The sequence below is a fragment of the Motacilla alba genome, chromosome 2 (genome assembly GCF_015832195.1).
Source record: "Motacilla alba alba isolate MOTALB_02 chromosome 2, Motacilla_alba_V1.0_pri, whole genome shotgun sequence".
NCBI lineage: Eukaryota > Metazoa > Chordata > Aves > Passeriformes > Motacillidae > Motacilla > Motacilla alba.
In genome coordinates, this window is record NC_052017.1 from 130180841 (window position 1) to 130195304 (window position 14464).

Here is a 14464-nt window from a genome sequence, read left to right on the forward strand (position 1 = left end):
TTTTCAGTCACCTCTAGTCTCTGTTGTAAATTGTGCAGTAAAACTTTATTCCCTGGTTGTCTGCCATTATTAAAGATTGGTTGCAATGACCAAGGTGGTCCTTTTCAAGTGTGTTCGTAGGTGGAGGCCTGTGCTGTTTATTGTACAGATAAGCCATTTACAATTTTGGAATGTATCTAGTTTCCTTTAAATTAAAAGGTAACTATTTTCACCTTTTCAGTACTATTGATGAAGCGTAACCCTGAAGAATCACATGAAAAAATGAGTTTAGTAAAATCACAAGTACTTATAGTCAAACTTTTCCCATAGTGTGTTTTAAGCTTTCCTCCACCCTCAGTCTGTCTTCGATGCTTTCACAATTTGCCCATTTTTTTGCAAGATTGGAAGCAAATTTGCTGTGTGATGTATTATATTATGTATGAATCGCAATGTTGGCATAAAATCTTGATAATTTTCCTACTGTTGAAAGATAAAACCACAATATTCCTTGAATAGCAAAGCCAAATTGAACGAGCTGAAGTTTTCAGCGTATTTAATTAGGTTGATGTGTTGCATGCAAGAGGTCAAATGGAGAATATTTACTTCATTAAAGGTACTAATTGACTAGATGTTATTGATGAATTGGTCAGCATGTCCACAGGAATTATGGATGTGCATTTGTGTGGCCTCAAATGGAAGTTACATTACCTATCAGAAAGGTGAATTCTTTGTGATAACCTCTGTCCTTTGCTTTGATAAGCCTTTCCCTGTGTTGATGCACAAATCCAAACATGAATATATCTCTCTAATACCAGTCTATCAGTTAGTAATCTCAGAGTCTTTCCTTATACAACATTTTCTTTGTTTGCTTTGCTTTGTTGGTAGGAGACATACACAGAGATAGCTGGAATGCAGAGGTTTGGGGCTTTCTACATGGATTACTTGTATACAATGGAAAGCACTGGTGGCAAAGGTACCTTTTTTCCCTTTGTTTACCCTGATAAATAATAGAAACAAAGACTTTTCATGCCCAGATGGTCCTTGACCAACTGTCCTCTAACTTACCTTAGATTTACCATCAGGATCATCCTTAAAATGCTTTCATCTTCATTGATGTCTTTCAGAGGTTAGTTGTTTTGGTTAGCTGTTGATTGTTGGTATTCTTTTTTTATTTTTCTTTTCCTGCATAAGTAGTCATAATGATATTTTTTTCTAGTTGCTAAACTGAAAGTAATTACCTCGTAGCAGTGGTGGAATTAATAAAATACGGTGTCTTTTTTTTTAGAAGTTGTTATTATTTACTTTGCATATTAAGAATATCTTGAGAAACCCTGGTTGAAGAATGAGATTGATCATATACTTGGCACAGAAGATGAAAAGGGCTATTGTTTTTCTTCTATGAAGAAAAATGCAAGGATGCAAGAATGTATGAAGAATTATCTTTAAATATATATATCTAAACAATTTGGTGAGCAAATATTAGCCTAAACCATGTGCACGTAGATATTGGATAATTCTAAGTAGTTTTTATGTTTCCAGTAAATTCTTTCCTAAGTCTGAGAAGTGGATTTAATGAAGTAAGTATATCTACTTCTGTGAGTGTCACAAAAGCTGGGACAAAGGAGTTAATCTATCTGCAAGTAATATGTTTATATTTTTTCACAGATATTCTTATCACTGATTGTGATATAATTTCCCCCTGACTCCTCAGAGCACTGTCATTTACAGCTGCTGTTCTGCAGTTTTATTGTCAGATTAATATTACTTTCCTCCCCATCTCTGTATTTATTATTGTGAATACTATTTCTCTGGATATCTTTTGAGAATTTCTTGCTATTTTGTGACTGAACATTTATCTGTCCTTGATACATAGTCCAACTCATCTGGGTTTTTTTTTTTTTTTTTTTTTTTTGTGTTTCTATTTCTGTATAAGAGAAATCACAACTCCTAATATTTGGCTTTGTTTTCTGAACATGGTGGACATTAAGTCTAAAAGGAGTAGGAAAGAAACTTGCAGTTTCCTTAGAGATGGATCATGAAACATTTACAAAAATAAGTAAATGCTGCTATTGCCCTCAGCAGTAGAGGCACCCCAGGAGTACCCCAGGAAATGTAACAGTTCTTTCCTGACTCTGAGGCTTTCCTCTGTACCATGAGAGTGGTGTGAAGCTCTGAAAATTTACAATTAAGTCAAACATATACTGCAGACTTCTTCTGGTTTTAATAATGATATAAGTGTTTAATTGCACACTGGACTCCTATGTAGAGAAGTTGAAAACCTTGGGTAAGCCTTATCTCCTTTTTAAATCTTAGTGTAAAAATTTACATATGCACAGACTTTGTGCATTATGAAGAAAAATTGATTTTGTGGAGTATTTTTTCTTGTGTCTCTGAATGCATAAGGAATGTTATGATCATATCTCTTCCTGACTTTTAACTAGTGCTTTTCAGAAATTACTGAACTCAGAAACACTTTTTTATTTTTCTCGGTGTCCGACTATTGTATTTTCTGACTACATTTTTCCCTCCTTAGCTTCTCTATTTTTTCCTACTAGGATGATTTCTTGTAGCCTTGGCTTCTCTTTTCTCCATCAGTCACTAGGAAAACACCTCACAAAATGCACCTTGGCTTTCTATCAAGTCTTACTGTGTGCTTTTATTTCAGTATTGCTCCTTTAATTTCAGGAACCTAGCTGCATAAAATATAGAATAATCAATTTTTAAATTGTTTAAATGGTTGTTGTTTTTCTAGAGTCAAGAACTTAAAATCTTAAATTTTCAAATGATTTTATTCCTCAGAAAAGCAAATGTGATGCTTTCTGCTAGTTATTTTCTAGCTAATTCTTCCATATTGTGGGTTAAATGCAGAGTTGTTAAATAGAATGTAAACAAACATGTGCAAAATATTTATTTAAGATGACGGTATAAATGCATTAAGATGTGGAAAACAATCTAAATCTGCTGCATTTTTAATGTATTGTTTATATGAAAATTTGCATTTTACTATTTCTTATTTTGGTATAACTGTTTTTAGTTACCATTACTGCACCCCACATACCATAAAAAAAAACGAACCAAACTTAAGTTATAGGAGGCAGTTACTGTGATTGTAAGATTTTTATCTGTCAAGGCAATTTTGGTTTGACACATTCTTTGCACCTTTAACCTTTCCTGAAGCATAGGATTACTGATTAAACCACAAGTGCCTCCTGGATAATATTAACCCTCAGGAGTTTCATCTGTCATTTACAGAAGTGCATTAATCAATTTCAGTATTTTGAATGAAAGCAAGATAGTCATGCACAGTAGTCTTATTTATACATTTTGTCTGTCTTCCCTTTCCTTTATTTTTCTGGGTTTTTGCTTTGTATTTCAGTGCAGAACAATTTCTCTGAAACATTCTGTAGCTTGTCAGTTCCCTGATCATTGATTTGCATGACCTACAGATCTAGCAGAGTGTGCTGTTGGAGTTACCTTTTGTTTGTAATGTGTACCTCTCTGCTGTGCTGGCAACTTTATTATGCACTACTCATTTTGATATTTTTAGTTGATTAGAATTAGACATATGATTTACAGGGAGCTTGAAAACTCAGTGGTTGAAAATTGGTTCTCTTTATGCATCCATGAAGTTTCAAGTCATTGGTGATCACCTACTTCTGTAGAACCAATAGGTTTTCTACTTTTGCTATTTGCATTTAGGTGGAATTAACTGGAACTGTTCCAAAAAGTGGTTTGTATGAATTCTGTCACTTAGATATATTATTCATATACATACAATGTATGCGAGCAAGTATGATTTTTCCTCTTTGAAAAAGCAGGCTGTTACTACTTATGGCCTTATTATTTTTGGCCTTATTATTTTTTATGTGATGGTATGGTTTTTTGCACTCTTCAGTAGTGTTCATCTAAACTGAATACTGTGTAGAATTGGAAGGATAAAAGTATGTATGTTAACTGCCTATAAAATAAATGCAGAAGTCAGTATGCTGGGTTTTAAAAAACCCCTTTCAGGATTCATTCAAAAGATTGTAATTCAATTCCAGCTCAAGATTTGAGTAGGTTTTATAAGGAAATGCCCTTCTGTCCTTTTATCTTTCTTTTATTGTTCTCTTTCTTCTCAGAAAAACAACAAACCAAGGGAAGCAGAGGCTATAAATGCTCTCACCGTCAACTTCTGTTAGGCTTTTAAGGATATAGTTAATTCTTCTGCTGAGTGGATAAGCCTGGAAAGGCCTGCAGAGCATTATGCCAGCTGTGCATCAAATTCAGCAGTCAGTTTATTTGAGGACCTTTTTCCTCACCAGTGCTTAGAAGCAACAGTGTTTTATGGAGTATGATCTAAAGATAAAGGAAAAAAACCCCTATGCTTGCTTCCTTTTCCACCAAGCTCAACTTCCCTCAATGTAAAGAGTGTTTTGAATGAGTGCAGTTAAAAGAGTACAGTAAAGGAGAGAGACAAAAGGGTGAATGACTGGGTTCCTCTTGGGCAACCAGAAATCATAAAATTGTTAAGGTTGGAAAAGAACTCTTTAAGTCATTGAGTCCAACTGTTAAGCCAGCCCTGCCATGTTCACCACTAAACTGTGTCCCCAGGTGCCATATTAATACATTTTTTGATTACTTCCAGGGATTGTGGTTACAATGCTTACCTTGACAGGTTGTGCCAGTGCCTGTGGCCGATTTCAGTGATATTTTTCCCAATATCCAATCTAAACCTCCCCTGGTACAACTTGAGGCCTCTCATCCTGTAGCTCTCTCCTGTAGGGAGGAGGCCTCTCTCCTGTAGGGAGAAGAGACTGACCTCTTGCCCTTGCTATGCCCTCCTTCCAGGTAGATCTAGTGAGCAATGAGGTCTTCCCTCAGCTCCTTTCCTCCAGGCTAAACAACCCCAGTGCCCTCAGTTCCTCAGAAGTATTGTGCTCCAGGCCTGTCACCAGCTCCACTGTCCTTCTGTAGTCTCAGAACCATTTAGTCTCTATGCTTATTTTGCCAGATGGTTCAGTTATGTTATGGTCAGCAAGATATTTCATATTTAGTGCTTCTGTCAAAGCAATGATGACACTGGCCAAGTGATGATCTTAGGAAAAAAATCAGAGTGAAGTTCTGCAAGCTAAAAGTGTTAGAGGGACAGGGCTATATTTTTACAAGTCATATGTGACAGGAAAACTTGAGCTTCTGAAATCTGCATGATTTAACTGAAGAATTTCCATGACGTATGTTTAGAGAAGAAGTCATGCTGTTGATATGACTAGATGAGTAGCCTGTACTCATTGGTAGCTGATGAGTAGCCTGTATACACTGAATGTGTGATTTTGGTCTGTCTTATTACTCTATCTTACTAAACTATTCTGTTATCTCTGTTGGCTCTTTAAAAAAAGAGTCTGAGACATAATGATTAAAGAAATTTTCTTTGTTGTTGCCCATATGTCAGTGAATGGTGGTAAATGTGAATGGAAGGAAGGGTTTATCTTCATTTGCAGTCTGGTTCTTCCAGTCTTGTCATGGCAGCTAACCTTTCAAGGGCCTAGATCTGTCATGTCTCTGCAGCATATCTTTTCCTTGATTATTGGGGATACATATCTTTGTGACAAGCTGTAGAAAGTTTTGAACACTGTGGCTGTCATTGACATGTGGGTGTAAGCTGCCATAGAAGTTTAGACACCTCCAAAGAGTCCCAAATTTGAGAAATACGAAGTTCATGGAAGAGTTCATTAAGTTGTACTCCGCTTGGAGGCAAGGCAGAAATTTGTCCTGTTTGCTCTGCATTTTCCAGAAATAATTTTTTAAAACCTTTTAAACCAGTCATTGTATATTTTTGTGCTATCTTTGCATACTTATATTTTTCTGTATATTTGTTAAGTCTTTGATCACAGGATTTGAAACAGAAGTAGCTGATAAAATGTTATGTCCAATTGTGTGTAACTTTTATAAAACTTGTTGTAGTTTCTGGGAATCAGCAAGACCTTTCTTCAGTAAAGAGTGAAGATTTTGGAAATGTTCAGGAGATGTCTACAAAAAGCCTCATTGTGGGTCCACTCAATCTTCGACTGGATAGCAGCGCAGTGCACCGGATCATGAAAATGATAGTTTGTGCTCTGGAACATGAGTATGAACCATACAGCAAAACTAAGCCAGGTTTGCTCCTATTGCATATACACAAAAATACAGAATTATACCAGACTGCATTCAGACTACATTTAGTGCTTTTAAAGGTGCAGCTTTCAAATAGTTTTTTAAGTCCGAAGAGGAAAATGTAAAATAAAGATAAATTAATTGCAATATCCCTATCAGTGTTGGCTGTACTTCTGGGATAATTTCAGGCACTTTGAAAGCCATTTGTTTTAATCATATGCCTCATGTTGAGTAAGAATAGCTTACTTCATTTTCTATTATAGCTTAATTTTGGAGTCTTAGGAAAGAAAGTATTCCTACTGGTATTTATTAGTTCAAAATAATAGTTATATAGGATGAAAATGCATGGAAGTAAGTTATGGTAGACTGTTAAGATGAATTTCTCAGAGCAATACAGATTTCAAGTAAGGAAGATCCAGTTAGTATTGCATTTAGCCTTAGGTAGAAACAGTATGGAATGACATTAGTAACTATGGAGGGTCAGGGGGTAAGCTTTGCATTTTTTGCTAGTCCTTAGGTGTTTCTGAAACATCAGCTGTAGGGCACATTTTATATATTTTAGTGAAACATATGTAATCTTAATTTATTGTAGATATTACGGATGGAAGTAGAACGATGCCAAGCTCAGAAGAAGTAACATCCCTGGAGGAATACATTCCCACTAGGCTTACAACATTCACTGTTCTTAAGTGTACAATTATAATCCCTGTGGCAGAATTCAATTTACTAGACCACTTGATGCCCATCATCATGGGTGAGAAGGTATGTATGCACAGATAATGATTCAGTTCTTTATATCAGCATGTGCTATTTGATAATAAATTTTCTTACTGACCTGTTGTTATTCCATGTGCTGGATGTTTCACTGAGTTCTGGATTAGTTTGGTGCCTGTGAACCTTAACTTCAGATACCTAAAATGAGCAGTGGTGTCTGACTAGTTAGACTTGGAAACTAAAGGTGTTACGTATGGGTAGGAAAAATACTTTTTAATAAAAAAGATTTTCAATCATCAAGCAAATGAAAAAGCAGCAGCTGTGATCTTTTGATCAGAAGAGTACCTGTTCTGCAGAGCTTCATAAGCTTGGTGAAGTATGAAGTCTTTTTTAGTCTTGCAGGCCCAATAGAGATGACACAGATTTTAATAGCCATAGATTTTGACATAGATTTCAATAGCTGTGTATGCCAGTTGCAGATGTCAGCAGGACTTGGGCATTTAACTGCTGAATGACTAGCTCAGAGAGACAGAAATTTCCTAATAGCTTTAATTTGTTTTATTTTTTTTTATGTACAGTATAATGCCAGCTAAAGAATCCTATACTGGTTTTATTCTTATTGGTCTCCTTTGTAAATGTGCAAAGTTGAGGTACTGTAGGGGTAAATCTGTGGCTTGTAGGGAAGACTTGCAGTAGGTTTATCTCTTGTGCCTGAGGCTGGATGGTGTTTTATGGATAAGGGAGGGAGTGTGAAGAAGAGCAAACCTCATCAATTCTTGAGTTAAATTTCAGACATTTTTGTCCAAAATTTAATCTGATAGGCTGAGAGAGCTGTGGTAGTTCGTCCTGAAGAAGAAAATGTTTTGAGGAGACCTCATTGAGGCCTTTCAGTACCTAAAGGGGGCTTTTAAAAAAGGAGGGAGAGGGTTTTGTGCAGGTAGATAATGACAAGACAAGGGACAATGGCTTTAAACTAAAAAGACCAGATTTAATTTAGATGTTACGGAGAAATTATTTATTCAGAGGGTGGTGAAGCACTGGAACAGGTTGGTCAGAGAGGTTTTTTTCCTTTTTAGCACTTTTTAATACATTGCACTGAGTAGGGCAGTGGGTTGTGGAGCTTTTTTCCTTATGGGCATGGACAGATGCAATTTTTATAATGGGAGAACAGTCCCGTGTTTGTAGGTTTGAGGTAAAAAACTTTAATTCCAGGGAATTTTTGGTTGATGTAGTCATTACTTGGAGTCTCAATTTACGTTTCTTGAATGAAGCCAAGCGTATTTAAAATAATGATTTTGAATTTTAGATTGAAAATCATATGTACACCAACCTATTGTCCTATTTTGATGCATATTTAATAAAATTTTTAGATTTGTATTGCAATTTGGATTGGAAGAGATGTTTGGAGGTGTTCTCCAGAAGTTCAACATCTTGGTCAAAGCAAGAGCAGCTTGCTCCAGGGGTTGTTCTGTCAATAAGCACCTCTTCTGTCTCACTCTTGTCTGTACCCTCCCAGTAGGTTGCAGTAGACAGCAATGGGATTCTTCTCTGGCCTTCTCCAGACTGAAAGACTTCAGTTGTCTCTGTTTCTCCTAACACAGAGCTCATGTGCTCCAACCCCATAGTCACTTTGTTTCAAGCAAACTTATTCTAGCATGCCCACGTCCAACCTGTGCTGGGTGCAGTACTGCATTTTAATGGCTACTATGAAAAATAGACTTGGATGTCTAAAATGGTGGTATTTATTTTCTATGGAATGGCATCTTCTTTTGCTGAGATACCTGGCATGACTGTGAATACATAAAAGATGACAGTGTAAAGGCTAGGTCAGCATGAGATAAGTATTATGGTGATGGTGCTTTGGAGTGATAAAAAGGTAAACAAAGATTTTTAAAGGACAAAATATTTTGACTTTGCATATTCTTGTACTGAGTTGACCTCAGCCAGCTGCCAGATGCTTACCCAGCTGTTCTCGCTCCTCTACCTCAACAGAGCAGTGGGAGAGAGAGTGGGATGGGTCAAGGTAGAGGGGGAGATCAATTACCAATTACCAGTATGAGCAAAACAAACTTGACTTGGGGCAATTAATTTCACTTATTGCTAAGAATCCAAACAACATGTATCCCCTATGCCCCTCTTCCCCCTGTGACTCAATTTCACTTCTTCATTCCCTGACTCTTCTACCTCCCGCCCCTTAACAGAGGGTGAGGGAGAATGGAAGATGGGGGTCAGTGTGTAACAGCTGAGCTCTGCCACTCCCTCATTCTCATGCTGTTCTGCCTCAGTGCAAGTCCTTCTGGCAGGTTGCACTCCTTGAGGGAGAATCTGCTCCAGTAGGGGCTCTCCTCAAGGCTGCAGTGCCCTTCAGGGCATATCCACCTCCTCCAGCATGGGGATCTCCATGGGCTGCAGTGTGGATGTCTGCTTTTGTGTTGTCTCTTTCATGGGCTGCAGGAGAAGCTCTGCTCTGGTGCCTGGAGCACCACTGCCTCCCTGTCCTTTTCTGACCTTGCTTTTCATGTTGCTCTTTCTCACTTATTCTCTGAGTCTCTGCAGCCTGTGGGGTGTTTTTGCCATTCTTAAATGTGTTTGCAGAGAGGAGCCCCCAGCCTGGCTGAGGAGCTCAGCTATGCCCTGTGGTGGGACTGTTGCAGCACGGGTGAACCTGGCCCAAGACAGCCCCTGGTGTCCCCTCACAGAGGCTGCCCCTGCACTGCCAGCACCTGGACACCTGCACCCAAGACAATTCCAGTTAAAAAAGTTGGTTATTTTAAACTTCAAAGAAAATATTTTGGAAAGATTTGAGGATTTGTAGTATAATGGTATCTATAAATAGTTTATTTCCTGTAGATATTCTTGCGTGTTTAGGTAAGAACATACAGATACGGTAAGTAACACATTTAAATTATTATGTAATTTTTTTCCTCCCTGCCCTAGAACTTGAGTGGGCTGTTAAATGCTGCAAGTTTCCAGCCCCTGCGGCCTTTACCTTCCATCCGAATTTTGGTGGATAAGGTTAACCTGGAGCACTCGGTGCCGATGTACGCTGAGCAGCTGGTGCATGTGGTCAGCAGCCTCGGGCAGCCCTCAGACAACCTGCTTCATTACTGCTACTCACACTGCTACCTGAAGGTGAGTGAGGGCTTGAGATGTGTGCTGAGAAGAGCATGCATGTTTAGTTAATCTGAAGTGTTAGCAGGTTTCCTGTAAGGATGTTTTCAGCTAATCTGAAAGGCCATAGAGTAAATACATTTCACAGAATGTTGTTGTTTGGGATTGCTGTTTCTGATTCGAGCCAAGTGTTTTGTAATATGCACTGCACACTTCATATGAGGAAACTGCAAACTGAAGCCCCAGGGTCCTTGTGACTAGATGGAATTATTCAGAAAGAAACAGTTTTCCTCATCTGAGATAATGCTCCTGTGGTTTGTAGATTGCTGCAAAATTACAAACTTACAAACTTGATGGGAAGTTAGGAGGAAAAACCATCACTACTAGTAGTATTGATAGAGCAAACCCTTCACAGTGAAGACACCCAATCAGAAACTGTTAACAAACAATTTAATTGTTTTTCATGATAGGAGGACAGATCTCTGAATGTTCTCAATTAAAGATGCATTATGTGAGAGGAGCTCTTGTTGTGAGGCTGGGGGAAGCTTAAGATATGGAGAACTATTTTGAGATGGTTCAGTTGCCATCTGCTCTGTGGAGGAGTTTTAAAGCAGGCCTTTTTCAGCCTTTTAGGATTGTGCTTAGGAAGTTTGAGATCTTTTGGGTGCTACAAAAATATAAATATCTAATACTACTTCTGTTAATTTTAGTCAATTTCTCAGTTATCTATTCACTTCCACGCTGTTATTTTGCAAAAAATTAAGTATTTTTTATCTGCATTCAAGAAACTGTGTTTCAGAATTGCATGGCAAGCTTTCAGTTTTCTGGGTGACACGTTGTATTTAAAGTAATTGGAATTGCAGTACTGCTAGTCATCTGTATGTTTTTCGGTCTGAGAGGATTTTTTTCTCTTCAGAAAACATTTTAGTAGCAGAATTTGGACATCAGCTTTGAGTTTTAAAGGGTTTATTTACTAGCTTTAGGGGTGGCTGAATTGTTCTGTTCTTGTGAATAGTGGTACAGCATGTTAAAAGACAGCTCTACAACAGTTTGTTTGCCATATTGAGTGGGGAAAAATCATCAAGAATTCCTGTGATGATTCTTTCTGTAGCCAGGCTCTTATTAAGAAAAAAAAACTTTGAAAGCAAGCTTCTAATTTCCTTAAATACCACTCTTTGGTAACACCCAGTGTTGTTATAATTACTCAAAGTGATTTTACTTTGTATGAAAGGCTGTATGTAATCTGCAAGTTTAAAGGATATAGACTAAAGTATTTGAGTTGAAAAAATGTAATTCAGTATTCTTTTAAATTCAGCAGACTGTAGTTAACACTTTCTGAGTGAAGAAAATATTTTTATATGTATTTTTAGGGCATTATTTGAAGTAGATTTTTGTAGCTATGTTTGGGCAAAAGGAGTTCTCTAAAAATAATACACAATTTATTTAACACTTACTGACTAGAAGTATATATGTTAAAAAATATCTTGAAAGTAATCTAGTCACATGATAATATACCATTTGACCAACTGGATTTGTTCCAGATATTTGGTTTTCAAGCAGCACTGACTTCTTTGGACAGTAAAGGATTATACTGCATCCCTGTTCCAGTTATCCCCTCATTCAGTACTGCTGTTTATGGCAAGCTGATCAAGTTGCCTAAATATTGGTGAGTATTAAGCCTGTACAGTGTGTTTAAGTCATGTGCTCAATTGCTTTTGAATTTTTAATGAGGGATTTAAAATGCCAAGCTTTGCATATATCCCTAAACTTCTCTGTCTCCTCTCATATTCTATTACATCTGTTATCATTCATAGGTTTCTTTGTGAGGATAGCTTGCAATAAACATTTTAGACCCTGGTTTGGCTGAGAGACCTGGAGCTAATGAAACCAAGGTCACAGGTTCAACCCAAGTATGGGCCACTCACTTCAGATCAGTGATCCTTGTGGGTCCCTTCCAGCTCTGCATATTCTGTTATACAGGAGCCCTGTGGTACATGGCTTTCTTCTAGACCTCGTAGGTTTCTGGAACCAGTTGCTGTCTTTCTTGAGCTGATAAAAAAGTTGCATATTGATGGCAAGCTTGGTGTATTAACTGAATAGGTCAGCTTTTTCTTTTTAAATTCAACCAAATAAAAAGCAACAAATTGGAGGGTAAGGCCCCCAAGCATCCGAAATCCACAATATTTCTGCTACACTTTTGTTTCTCATTACAGTTGGAAGTGTAAACTATTTGTAGTATTTCAGATGTTAAATACAAATATTTTTCTTCTGGAAACAGTTCTCTACTGTATTATTAAATGTGCTGTATAATTTTTTTAACCTTAAATGTAATGGAAATTGAGTATTTAAATTTATCTCTACAGTTCAAATCTTGTGATCATAAATATCAGTATGCGATAGTTTTTATTGATACGTTGCATTTATGAAAACTATTTTCAGGAAAATCCACTTTGATAATATTTTGGACAAGGTATTCGTTTTCTATATCCCTCATTTTGAGTAGTAGCTGTCTGTAATACTGCTTTATGACTAAATCCATGCAAAAAAATTTTACGTAAAGTGACAAGACAATAAAAAACATGTTAATGGTTAAATATTTTGGTTTCAAACATTGTGTTGAATAGCTAATTTGTTAGATACATTTGTTTGTGAAACCTTGATGGATTAATGTGGTTACAAAGAAGTCTACTTCTATAAATGTTCTTAGTGTCATGTAAAGAATGTACTAATTTTTCTTTCACACGCTGTGATGCCATATTAAATGTAAATGGGTTTTAGCATTATCAGCACACCACCAGGTGGTAGCAGCCTAACTGACTTTGTCATAATTTCTATCAATAGTTTACAAAAGTATTAATGACTTTGAACTAGTTGCCGTTGTGTTGTACCATTTAGCTAAAAAACAAGTTTCCAGGATACCCTATAATCAGCAGGAGTCAGAGTAGTTCAGGACTTTACAACTGACAGCCTTTCCTTCTGTTATCTGACATTTAACACTAAGCTCTGGTTAGTAATCCTGGTTAGCAAACTGCATGAATAAATCAGTGTTGGTAATCCTGGTTAGCAAACTGCATGAATAAATCAGTGTCAGATGGCAAACTTAAATTTCTTCACTATATTCTAAACCCCATGTTTAGTTGTGCAAAATCAAAAAAATTATTTTAGGGATGAATTTTTAAATAAATCTGTCATCTGACAAGTTCATGGTATTCAAGTGCTGCTGCTTTCTCATGAGTGTGCTTGTGTTCTTCTGCGTGTGCTTGTGCTTGCTGTGCTCCAGCTCTTGCTCGCTCACGCTTGGTTTCTTGTGCTTTTCCTTGTGCACAGTTTCACACTTGCCCTCACCCTGTCTCATGTTCCTGGTCTTGCCCTTACATTCTCTCTCTCGTGCATTCTTGGATTGTCTTGTGTAATCTGCCTCTCTCACATTCTTTGTCTCTCTCTTTTAAAAATGCATTGTATTACCATGCATGCCCAGCTGGAAGGAGCTCTAGTTATGGTAGTGGAGGCAGGGGAATGATCCTGCCTTAAAACAGCAAACCTTCTATGGGCATTTATGACAAGATATTGTGAGACCAACATTTACTGTGGTACTGTGGTCTAGTGTGTTTTGATGGTTTTCTCACTTTCTTCCTGTGATATGATCTCTTTCTATGGCTTATTTATTTCTTAATGAAATAAAAAAAAACTTTATAAAATGAACTTAGTCCGACCATTTATCTAAACTAAGCAACACCAATTTGTGAGTAATAAAGTAGAAAAACAAATGAGTACAGCAGCAGCCTGGTTAAATGAAGTGTAGTTTGAAGTGAGTAAAACTCCAGATGAAACGCATCAAATAGCACTTCAGCTAAATCGAAATCAGCATGAGGACTGAGAGCTTCATTGAAGTCATGCAGTGAGTGAGAATTAGTCTGGTAGGATAACCTGGTAATGTCATTAAACTTAAATTCAGTCCTCCCTCCCAAATTATACCACCTGCTTTATTTGGATTTGTGGATTTCACATTCCAGAGTTTCTTAAAGTGCACACATCTGATGCTACATGTGGTCTTCTGTTTCTTCGTAGAAAATACATACCACAGACCATACCTTTTAAAAACAAAGACATTTTATGAACTGTTATGGAATCCCTAAGGTAGTATGTTTTGAGTTAGCAGTGAAAATCTCAACTTTATTTCTGACATAAATCAGTAGAAAAGGTTTCTTTTCTAGTTTCAGTACAATAATCTAAAAGTTACTGTTATTATACAGTGTATAAAATACTGTAGCAATATTAATTTTTTTAAACTAGTTGATAAACATTGGAAGGCTGTTTTAACAGGTAAAATTTCAGCAACATCAGTCCAGTAAATTCCAGTAAATGACCATAAACAGTCATAAAGTGCTGTTTACCTATTAGATCTATGTCTCTTTTAATTTCAGTTAGTACACTTTCTTTGTATGAAAGAAATGTGCTCACACTCACTAGTTAACTAAGTCTTGGATATCTTTTAAATTGCATAGCTAATCTGTTTTTATTGGAAAGT

The 14464-nt window shown here is 36.9% G+C and overlaps 1 protein-coding gene across 11 annotated transcripts in view; it reads left to right on the forward strand.

Moving 5' to 3' along the window:
* VPS13B (vacuolar protein sorting 13 homolog B) overlaps nucleotides 1-14464 on the forward strand; it is a 427964-nt gene that overhangs the window by 62154 nt on the left and 351346 nt on the right. For all 11 annotated transcript variants that reach the window (XM_038130163.1, XM_038130155.1, XM_038130158.1 and 8 more), the window contains exons 12-16: nucleotides 865-952; nucleotides 5923-6114; nucleotides 6704-6873; nucleotides 9763-9957; nucleotides 11478-11602. In XM_038130163.1, coding sequence (XP_037986091.1) covers nucleotides 865-952; nucleotides 5923-6114; nucleotides 6704-6873; nucleotides 9763-9957; nucleotides 11478-11602 — 770 coding nt within the window. The remainder of the gene's footprint in view (nucleotides 1-864; nucleotides 953-5922; nucleotides 6115-6703; nucleotides 6874-9762; nucleotides 9958-11477; nucleotides 11603-14464) is intronic.